The 12048-nt window shown below is 41.4% G+C and overlaps 1 protein-coding gene across 3 annotated transcripts in view; it reads left to right on the plus strand.

Moving 5' to 3' along the window:
* The window catches only part of lhfpl4a (LHFPL tetraspan subfamily member 4a), a 49841-nt gene extending 39142 nt beyond the window's left edge, over positions 1-10699 (plus strand). For all 3 annotated transcript variants that reach the window (XM_072684624.1, XM_072684625.1, XM_072684626.1), the window contains one exon: positions 5609-10699. In XM_072684624.1, coding sequence (XP_072540725.1) covers positions 5609-5662 — 54 coding nt within the window. In that variant the 3' untranslated portion in view covers positions 5663-10699. The remainder of the gene's footprint in view (positions 1-5608) is intronic.
* The last annotated feature ends 1349 nt before the right edge of the window (positions 10700-12048 follow it).

Consider the following 12048-nt stretch of genomic DNA (forward strand, 5'->3'; position numbering starts at 1 on the left):
GGTGGGTTGTGAAAGAGGAGTGAATAGCAGCAAGTCAGTATAAAGGCCCTCTAATGGACTCATGCAGTTGTTGCTATTTCTGTCTTCATAAAGGTGCTTTTTGAAGCTGATATAAACATATCAAGTACTCTTTGGATATCTGTTGAAAAACACTACCATTCAAAAGCAAAAAAAAAACAGTATGGTGTTGGATAAATGTAATAAACAACTATACTGTGCTGTGCACTTTGTAAAATTACATGTTTAGGACAATTACTTAGTAAGAGTAAGTATTAATTAGTAAGACACTGTAAAGACAACCACATTCACCACTGGACACAGATGGAATTTTAACCCATCCGTGCAGTGAACACACAAGATAACACACATTCATACACAGTGAGATGGTGAGCACACGTGCCCGGAGAGGTGGGTAGCAGTCACTGTGGTGCCCAGGGAGTTAAGAGGGCCTAACAGTGGCTGCTTGGTGAACCCAGGTACCGATCCCAAAACCCAGTGTTCTAACCGGTTTAGAACGGTTGTGTACACTGATCAGCCAATAACATTATCACCAGCGGCCTCAGAGTAGGTCCCCCTTGGGCCACCACATCAGATCTGACCATTCAAGACATGGACTCCACAAGAAAATGTCTTGTAAGCAGCAGATTCTTCTCACAAGTCCTGTATGTTGTGAGGTGGGGCCTCTATTGAGCACATTAAGAAGCCTTAGGTGCCCATGACTTTGTGGCCGGTTCATCTTTTGTGAGGTACTGACCACTGCACACCAGAAAAAAACCCACAAGACCTGCCTGATGTTTTGGAGCTGTTCTGACCCAGTTGTCACAATTGTCTTGTCAGAGTGGTTCAGATATTTCCAGATATTTCAAGAACTGTCTGTGTCTTGCAGCCTGATATATCCCACTTCTTGACAGATGCCACTGTAGATAAATATAATCAATGTTTATCACTTCACCAGTCAGTGGTACTAATGTTATGGCTAATTAGTTTATATACACACTTTAAAATACAAAGGTGCTCCAAAGAGTTGTTTGAGCAATGCCATAGCAAAACAAACCTACTTTAAGGTCCATAAAGAGTCTGTAAGAATGTGATGTAAAGGTTCTTTACCAATTTAAAGATTCTTTATCTCTTTTACAAACATAGAAGTGGATCGTTTATGGCAGAACCATTTGTAGCACCTATATTGTTAAAAGTGTAGGGCAACAGGAGAGCCCAAAGATCTAACCATCCTACCACAGAGGGCATTCTGAAAGGAATAAGAATATAAATGTGTCCACATCCTAAAGCACTTCTAAGTCATTGCTAGCTCCTTCTTTAGTTACAAGGAGCTCTGCGATTGTTCGCTTCATTTATCCAAAGACTCTTCTTTAATGAGGCCCAGGTAAGGAGACGTCCCCTACACTAAGCCAGATTTGAGTAATTAATATCTTTAGATGGTCCATCTCAGGCCAACTCATAACGATCTCCTGCAAGGCAGAGAAACCGCGTCTGGGCACCTGGCCCAAAGCCTGCATAAACACACGGAGCAGGGGATCGGAGAGGGAGGAGTGGACCAGGTGGTATCACAGCGCTCCACCGTATGCTTCTCTTTTCCTTTCATTCTTTTTTCCTTCTTTAAACGAGAGAGAGCTGGAGCTGGTCACCGTCTGGTAGTGCGGCGGATCGGCTGGGCCAAGTGGGACATCTATCCGTGTGGAGTTACAGGTGTCATAAGCAGGTCATTAATAGTGTTACGGCAGATTATTGCTGGTATAATCTCCCACCGTGTTGCTGCAGTCGACTCCCGCTCCCATGGCCCGCTCAGGATTGATTTGTGTGCATGTAATCCGGTTTTCATTAAATTGGCCAGCGCTTCTCGATGAGTCATCTGAAAGTGCTACTGCTATTATTAAACTAGTAGGCCAGATAAACAGTAAACCTCCGTCAGGACTCAGTCCAGTCACAGAGGCGTATGTCTGTCTTTTTCAGAAGCCTTGATATAATAGGAATGCTTGGCGTTTGATAAAACACCTATTTTTGGCAGCTGCAGAAGTCTAAGCAGTATTTCCAGCTAGTGGTCTGTTTGTAGAAGGTCCTTTGCGTATTTACATGTGGCTCAGTCAAGTAAACAAAGTCTACCTGTAAGCAAGGTGACCACACCAAAAAGGCACTGACCACTGAACTTGGAATGACACCAAAAGGGCCTTCAGATGGAATGCTTGGTTCGAGGATAGGGATGCACAGATCTGTCCCTGGACAGTCGGAGTCTCTGTACAGGTTTGTGTGCTCTAGCTTTATTAAACTCAGCTGATATCATGTTTTATTGATGCAGCAAAAAACACTGAACTCTAGAAACATCAAGGTAAGTCTAAGGGGACTACAGGGTTTCTCTTGTTCTCTCCTCAGTACACCTCCATGAAAGCTATCTATAGAAAAATACTATGAAAGGTATTTTTAATCCATGTCCTAGCAGTCTATTGACGAAGAGCTCTGGTCTCTCCTGCATCATTAACTGATAAGAGTGCAATAAATTTGCGATGCACTCAATGTACATGCTTGCACACTAAGAATGCACATATTTTCAGATTCAATACATTTGTGGATGAAAATATAATTCAATTTAAAATGTAAATAAATGTGAAATTCAATATTTTATTTTATTTTTATAGCAACATAAACTGAATAGACAAAAGTATTGGGACACCTGCTCATTCCTTGTTTCTTCTGAAATCAAGGGTATTAAAAAAGAGTCTATCCTGCTTTTGTTGGAGTAACTGCCTCTACTGTCCAGGGGAAAAGGGCTTTCTACTAGATTTGGAGGAGCATTGCTGTGTGGATTTGATTGCATTCAGTGATAAGAGCGTTAGTGAGGTCAGGATGTTGGATAATCACCACCCCACCTTATCTCCAACTACCTAACTCATCCCAAAAGTACTGGATGCAGCACCACCATCATTCCAGAGAGGACAGTTTCATTGCTTCACGGCTCAATGCTAAAGGCTTCATACCTCTCTGGGGTACACCTGGCATTAGGCATGGTGCAAAAAGGTTTATGTTTATCTGCTTCAAAGAGCCCTATTCTATTGGCAATACTTCTCTACAGGGATTAGACAGGCTTTCTTAGTATGTGAGTTTGCACATTTGTGTCAGCAATGGGTGTAACTTGAAGTAGCGGAATCCTTTTGTTAGAAGGGGTGTCTACAAACCTTTGGACATATAGTGTATTATATGTTATTTCAGGCACATTCTTGATCGATTTAGAAATGCACGACCTCACTAATTAACACCACTGCTAATTGACAGGGTATAGGTTTCTATTAATTGTTAGCTACATTAGTCATGTAGCTCTAATTCAAAGATATGGCAAAAAAGCAAGAAGCAGACACGTCCTGACAGATCAATTCCATTTAGAATAAGGAAAACATTTGCTCAACTACTGCTTTGTAATAAAGGTGGATTGAGCTGCCAGGGAGAAAAGCTCAGGGCACAAATACTGGACTGTAATAAGAGAGGAATGGGCTGAGAGGAAGTCTGAGTTGAGAGGCATCTGTTAGAGCTTAAAAGCATTTACCTGAAAAGCCAGTAGACAACAATCCAGTAATGACATTTCTCAGATGGATCATTGCTCTCTCTCAATATCACTTTATCTAACTCACTTAAGAGGGAGGAAGAGAGAGATTAGATATCTGTGGAGACGTAAGAGCCAAGCCTGTGCATCTGTGCGTGTGTGTGTATAGGGGGGTGGGGGTGGGGGGGGGGGTTGTGTGATAGGAGATAGGAGTAGAGAGAAGAAGAGACAGGGAGAGAAAGAGAAATAAAATAAATTAGACCACGAGTGAGCAACCAAAACAAAGACCAAGAGCAAAGACCAAGTAAGAGTCTATAGATTGCTGGTTTGTGTGTGTATATGAAAGATCGGCTGCATAGATGCTGGTGGGGGTTTCGAGAAGTATGGCAAGAGTCTGACAGACAACCTCCACATGGTCACATAGAAACTACCATTAATTCACTGAAGACTGACAAAGTATGATCTACCATATAGTAATGTCATATAGTTACATACACTATGTGTCCAAATGTTTGTGGACACCCCATCTAATGAATGCATTCAGCTACTTTAAGTTGCACCCATTGCTGACACGATGTGCAAATTGACACACACACACACACACACACACACACACACAGCTTTTCTAGTCCCTGTAGAGAGGTACTGTCAATATAATAGGACTCTCTGGAGGATATAAACATGAATCTATTGGCACCATGCCTAATGCCAGGTGTGGGGCATTATAGAGGGGTATAATGAGAGGTTCTCCATCCAGTTGAGTTGGGGATGAGATTGGGAGGTGATTATCTAACATCCTGACCTCACAAATTGTTGCTAAATGCAATCAAATCCTCACAGCAGTGCTCCAAAAAAAAAACTCTTTTTTAATACTCTTGACCTCAGAAAAAACAATGAATGAGCAGGTGTCCCAATACTTTTGTCCATACAGTATATTTAAAACATTGATATAGATTGGGTTGATTGGTTAACTAAGAAATTCTTCTCTGAAAGCTGATCATATTCCTAGTTTTTCACACACATGCTCATACTTTTTGAATAGACAGTCTTGCTGTTTATTAAATGGATGATGCAAAGATGATGGACAGTTGTACACTAAAAATTAAAATTTTAACAGTTCTTTGAACGATGCCATAGAAGAGCCACATTTGACTTCATAAAGAACCATGTTTGTAATGCTGAAGGCTAGTCAAACCGGAATGGAAGGTCAGGAAAATGGATGGAAAGAAGTTGTGTGTTCTCCTGAATGTTGTTCCTGATCTAAATCTTGCCTTTCTCTTTCCCTGCAACCCTGTACTTACCCTCGTTGTGCCTCAAAAATCCTAAGCAACACAAAACAGCATCCTTTCGTCTTTACCTTCCTTGTTGCTCTGCGTTCTTTCTTTGTCTCTTTTCTCCGGAGTGCTTGGACTGGAGATTCTACTGTGGTGGTCAGCCTACTTTTGTTGGTGTCAGAAGTGTGACTTTGTTACTGTTAGTGGTAGAAGTGGCCCTTTGAAACTGGTCGGACAGATCAGCACCAAGGGGGAACTTCAATCACCAGAATCCACATTCACTCCGTTTCTGCTCTGCATAAAGGAGTAGTCTGATGAAAAATCAAGCTAATGCATTTTTTGCCATAACCTAAATGTAGTTGATGCTAATTTATGCTACATTATGCTACATTAATCTCAAATCCTATATGTCCAAATGTTTGTGGACACCCCTTCTAATGAATGCATTCAGCTACTTTACGTTGCACCCATTGCTGACACAGATAAGCAAACGCACACATACAAGTACTGCCAATAGAATAGGACCCTGTTGCTGAATGCAATCAAATCCTTGACAATCCTAGAACCAACTTTAGCAAAACTTTAGCAAGCATTTCAGGGCTTATTGATTACATTTGGGTTGAAAGAGTGTTCATTTGATTTCTTAGACAAACTATTTCTTAGAAACAGAGGAGGATGTGGACACACCAGGCTGCTGAACTGAGTCCATTTGGCCCATACATGCTTCCTGCCTGCTGTTAATGGCTTCTTTCTTTCTCTTTCTCTTTCTCTGTCACTCTCTTTGCAGATTGAGATCCGTGACACAAAAGATCCTCGTTTCGGAGTGCAGCGGTTCCACTGAAGAGACGCCACCTCCTCCTCCTCCTTTCTTCTCTCCCTTCTTCATCTCCCTTACCCCAGTCCTTCTCTCCTACTCCTCTCAGGTCTGCGTCTCTGACTTCAGTTAGGAAGCTGCTCGCTCAGCTCTTTGTAATATAGGACTGGCCTGGAGCACACTTCAAGAAGAGAACCTATTCTGCATACACACACATATACACCCATGCACACACACACACACACACACACATACAGACACATAGACACGTGTTTCAAAAGTATTCAAAATCAAGACAAAAAATCAGCTTTACAAAAACCAACAACTCTGGGAAAGTGACTAAACTTACACATTATTATTGTTATTATTATTATTATTATTATTATTATTATTATTATTATTATTATTATTATTATTATATTACTATGGTGACATAGTTGCGGTGATGATTATGCTTGCAACAGCAGAATTATGTTCAAATTTACATATTTTATCTAAAATGGTAAAAAAAAAGAATAATTTCTAGCTTTAAGAAAATACATTATAATGAATTGATGCATATGTATAAGTGCTTGGGTGCTACTGGAGACACAGATGAAGAAAAAAATTAAAGCCAAAAATCTAATAAAACAACAAAAAAAATGGATAAACATTTTGTACAGCACAAGATGTAATTTTGAAGACCGTCTTTTTTCTGGAAGATTTTGAACTCCCTCCTTTGTACATGTGGTCAGCAACAAGAGACTAGTACAAAAGAAAAGAAGTAGTTCATTTGTAAATACTAGATTTCTGTGGAGACAGGGTACAGACATGACGCATTTATCGACCCAAACTATATTCCTTCTACAGCCTGGAGTGGATTTATCAAATCGATCTCATCTTTATCTTCTGATCAGATCTGAACTACCAATTCTCAGAGTTTATAGCTCCACACCGCGAGGAAAGCCTACGCTGAAGCTGAAGGTTAAACACCTTACGAACATTTATTTTGGCGTGGAACTTTCCACTCAGAGCTTCATTTCATTCAGTTGTCTTTTCTTTCTGTCTCCTTCTTTTTTTTTTTTTTTGATAAACAGTTTTTGGGGTAGGGTGGGGGGTGTTGACTAACAAAATAACGTTTTCTAGCGTTGTGGTTATGATAATTTCATGACTGGTTCCTTATTCTCTCTTGTTATAATCCTGTTGCGTTGGTTTGGTTTGTTTATTTGTTTGTGTTCTGGATCTTCGTTTCATCCATTTTGTCTCGAGGAAAAGCCCTGCATGCTGCATTTTACTCAGGCCCGACGTGTGGAGCACTGATACGTTGTAATTCACCATCTCCCAGACCCTACGAGTCGAGCATCACTGAGACTGTACGATGGCACAGCACAACAGAGCTGACAACAATGGGTCAAGATAGTAGACCGACTGCAGACCGAAGGCTCATTTCAGCATTAGCTTCTTAATTCACATTAGCCCGAAACATGTTTTTGTGTGTTGTGCTACAAACAGCCAACCCCAGGAGAAGTCTGAAACTCTGCACTAGTCTCAGCCCAGGCCATCACGACTTCCACAGCCACATCTGGAAGGACCTGGATCTTACTTTGGAATTGTCATGTTCAAGGACAGAAATGTCAGTTCTTTTTGGGTCACATCTGCGCAGTCATGTGATTAGAGCAATGATTAGAGCGAAATGACAGATTTACTGTCAGATCTCCTAAAAGGTTCTGGCTGATGGCAGCTTGGTGGTTAAAGGCAGGTTCAGAATTGACAAAACAGCCCTTAGCTCTGAGTTTCCTAACCGAGAGCAAGATGAACGTACGAGTGGTGCGTTTCAGTGGCTGCAGTATTGGAAGGCCTAGATACAGCAATCCCAAGCTGGCTCTTCAAGCAGATATGGAGATCATCGGGGCTTACTGTGCACTTATATAACATTTACTTATATTGATGTTTATATTCAACTTGTGTTCTTATTGCCATAAAAAAGTTGCAGTTTTATTTTTTTTAAAGTTGTAATTCTCCTCAGAATCCCTCCAAACAACCTTCACACATGTGGTACCATTGGCCTGCTCCCCGGGTAGAGCTTTGCTTGTACAGAGACTTTCTATGCGCTCCACAAGGAGGTGTTTCACTGATGCGGGGAATCGCTTCTCGGGTCGTTGGAAAAGGACGGCACACACACTGCACTAAAACCTGGCGGGGCGGGTCTGGCTAGCATTGTGCAGCTTTGAGGTCGGACACTTTATCAAGATGAATTCGAACAAGGACACCCAGCTGAAGAGCGAAATGTGAAATTCCTCCATATGGTGCTTTACCCACTGCCCTCCCTTCATCCATCAGAGGCCCCACCCCTCCAGTCTCAAACAGCCCACGGTCCCGCACTGGAAAGGAGGAGAAGATGAATGTTGGAGGAATAGGTGTAAGGTGTAGGAATATAATGGATGAATGGAAAATGCATTGTAAAAAAAAAGAGGAGTGGTGTAGACTAAGCCTGGAAAACAAAAGCAATGATCAGTTTGTGGGCAAAAAAAAAAAAACGACACTGTACACCTTCTTCTTTCCGCCACACTCTCTCTTTCTCTTGCTGTCTGTCATCCACAAGGACTTAGCAATGCAACTCGTATTTCCTTGCTAATATTTTGACAAACAGAGTTGTGATGTTTGATTTCATGCCGTTTAAGATCTGGACCTTTCTTTATGGAGGGTTTAAGCAGTCTCATGAGTGACTCTCAGGCCAAACCTGTTAAAGACCACCAAACCTGAAGGCAAAAGGCATTGGAGAATGTAGCATGATCGTTTGCACTAGGAGGCAATGTCCAAACCAGAGTCCACAGAATCTTCAAACTATGATTGGTTGTGTAACTCATCACAACTCTCCTGCCAATAAATCTGCTCCATTTTCAATTTACACTGTCTGGGTTCGGGTCTAGTATTGTTTGGGTATGGTTGGCACACAGAGCTTTGCAGGATGCCTCCACATGTAGCTGAGATTTTTGCTGTGTGCATGTTGTGGCCTCTTTCAGCCTATATGAGCTATGCTTACCCATGAAGCCCTTTTTTGTGGCTTGACACAAATTTATACCCAGATAACATGCCCATGTGGAGCAAGTATATGCGTGTAAACGGGAACCAGAAAGCTTTGTCCATGGGTTCCATGTTGGTCCCACATATGGATGCCCACCAGGGTCATACCAGGGTCAGTCATGGGAAAAGGAGGGGTTAAACATGGGCCTATCTGGGTTGTACACTGCAAATAGGGTCTAGAGGGTACCCATGTGAGATTAGGGTGGGCTGTAATGATGGGGCCCATTTGGGACACCCAATTGGGTCCCAGTAACAATGCATGTACAAACCCACTCAGAGCCCATGCCCACCCATATTCCAGTCTACTTTATTTAGCTCTTGAAAGCCATGATAATTAGCTGAGGAGGTAGATCATCATTAAAGCAGCCTTAAACCAGAACAAACTGTAGGCTGCAGTGTAAGACCCACTAGGACTTGGCCTGAGAAACACTAAACCACAGTGCACCGTCCTCAGGAGTTTTTACTCGGCTAAAATATTTGGGATTTTTTTTGTTTGTTTGTTTGTTTCACAAGGTTGAAGGTTCTAGCTCATGGTTTAAACTGGAATATTAAACACTTTGGAAAAATAAAAAAAAAAAGATAAAAAGATAAAACTTTGGAGCAGTGCTGAAGAAGAAACTATTTTAGCATCCTAAAGATGTCACCTTTTAGTGGATGGTTCTTTAATGAACCAGTTTAGTACATGAGATGTGTGAATGTGAGGTCATTTTTCAAGTTTAAAGACCGACACATAATGTACCATCAAGCCAAGAACCATTGAGGAACCTTTTTTCGTAAGAGTTTAGCGCACTGTGTAAGACATCTATCACTGAAACGAAAGGGTGTGAGAAAAAGTAAACATGGGAATGAAAGGTGGCACAGGCTGAAGTTTTGGATTTTGGTGTCACCCATTAAGCAGCCTCACGTGAGGACCCCATGTGTCCATTATATCGCCATTCATTAGTCCATTCAATCATTCAACATTACAGTGCAAAAGAAAGCGCTCAGATTAGGCAAAAGTGGGGAAGAGGGTTTTTTATGGTTAGTTTTTGGTTTTTCTTTTGTCCTTCAAGGGTACACTGTGCTGACCATACTGGACATACCTTAATGCATCCACAAAAAAAAAAAAAACACCAATTTCTTTCTTCTTGTGTAATTATGTATACTCAGTACACATTATTTGGCCTGATTTAAAAGACAATTGCGTGTATGGCACAGTTGTGTGCAATTACTTATCTGCTATTATTGTTATTCCTTTACTGTTTCGCCATTAAAGCTCCACCTGGATATATACAGTATGAAGTGAGAGGGTGGAAACTCCTACAGTTTAAAAAAAACTGTAAAATGTCCACTTGCCCATTTTAACTCAAGACCTGAAATACTGTAGCCTGTTGCCTTTGCTGACTTACAAAGGCATTGCCAAAGCTCTCTACCAATAACATGGCCGCAATGCCCATATCCTATCAATAAGAGTCCTCCCACTGAGTTCAGTTTAAGGTGTGCAGTTGGATAAACACCTGCAGTCTCGGGAGAGCTATTAATCTGGTATTAATTATGAATATCTCAGCTGTGCACACTGGTAGTTAGCAGACACGCACTGTCACTTTTTCTCTCACGCCTCTCTCAACGATTTTTCCTCATTTTCTTTGTAATCTTTTCCTTTGGGGAAAAAAAACTTGTGCCAAACTGAGTGGAGCAGACTACTGTGGGCAGATATGACACGACTGATTTCTGCAGTATGTATTTTTTCGTTTTCCTGTGCATCAAAGTGTTGAATGCCTTTCTGTTGGAGTTTTTGCTTTTTGCTCTAGTTGTAAATGTTCCTTTTTCTCTGCTGTTTCTGGGATGCTGCGATGTCTCTCAATAAATCCAACAAACAACAAGAAAAAAACATGTAACGAGAATGTTTCCGCAAGATTGTCATAGGGGGAGTGCAAAACAGCTGACATCGTCACCACCACTTATACATTGTTGGTGTTGTTGTTTTAAAAGATGAAAAAGAAATAAATGAATTGAATATCAGATTTGGAGCTTTATTGTAATGACACTGGGAGCAAGCTGTATCATGAGTACAAGGCAAAGGTGAGTCATTGGTTTGAACTCTGGATTATTGATCACAGGGTTGTGGGTTTGATGCCTGTGTATACTAAGCTGCCACTGTTGGAAGCAAGGCCCTTAAACCTCTATGCTTTGGGGTGGCGTAGCATGGCCAACCCTGAACTGTGTACATGGCTTTATAAGCTGGGACATGTACTGCAGAAGTATATCAGCATAATGACAATAAAGAGGTACTTAAGGTCAAGTGTAGATGAGGTCCTAGGGTGCCTTTACAAATTGGATCCTTTATTTGCTATATAAAAGCATTGGTAGCATGCTCTGCTTTCTAAACTGCACAGTGTTTTGACTGACTGCAGTATTCTGTTGATCTGATGAGATGAATTGTGTAGAGAACCTGCAACCCATCACAGACAGAATTTCATCACCCACCAGTGACATCACATGATTTGTGCAGCACTGTAGCAGCCGTGTGCAGTGTGTGAGGTAAGGGGATACACTTTGTTCAGGCAATTATATAACGAATATGCACCTCTTGTTAAACAGTTCAACCATAAAGGAATTAAGGCCTTAACAAGCAGCCCCAGACACACACAGACACACACACTCTTTCTCTCTCTTCTGCTCTACTGCTGAGCCCCAGTCTCATCTGTTTGTGTGTGCTGAAGCGTCGGGAAATGCCACTGGACTGTCACTGATCAACACTATCAGTCCCTAATGAGAGCTGGGGCTCTATAAGTAAAATTCACACACACACACACACACACACACTCCCCCCACACACACACAAGCAGGATTATAACTCAGAACAACATATAATTCAAACCTCTATACACTGCATGAACTTAAGTAAATTATGCCTCACAATTCCATTCAATTAAATACAGTCAGGTGATGGATACATTAAATGTCTGAATATTTGTGGACACCCCTTCTAATAAATGCATTCAGCTATTTTAAGTTGCACCCATTGCTGACACATATGTGCAAATGCACAGATACAGCTTGTCTAGTCCCTGTAGAGAAGTATTGCCAATAGAATAGGACTCTTCGATGAACATGAACTTATTTGCACCATGCTTAATGCCAGGTGTGGGATAAAGGGGTCTAAAGCCCCCCAGTCTTGAGCTGCAGAGCAGTGGAACTGTGTTTTCTGGAATGATGGTGCATCCGCCCAATACTTTACTAACGCTCTGGTTGCTGAATGCAATCAGCTCCTCACTGCAATACTCTAAATCTAATAGAAACCCTTCCCTGAGTAGAGACAGATACTCCAAAAGCAAAGGCAAAAACCTTTTAGAATACATTTGATTTCA

Source organism: Salminus brasiliensis, chromosome 7, assembly GCF_030463535.1.
Source record: "Salminus brasiliensis chromosome 7, fSalBra1.hap2, whole genome shotgun sequence".
In the NCBI taxonomy this organism is placed as follows: Eukaryota; Metazoa; Chordata; class Actinopteri; order Characiformes; family Bryconidae; genus Salminus; species Salminus brasiliensis.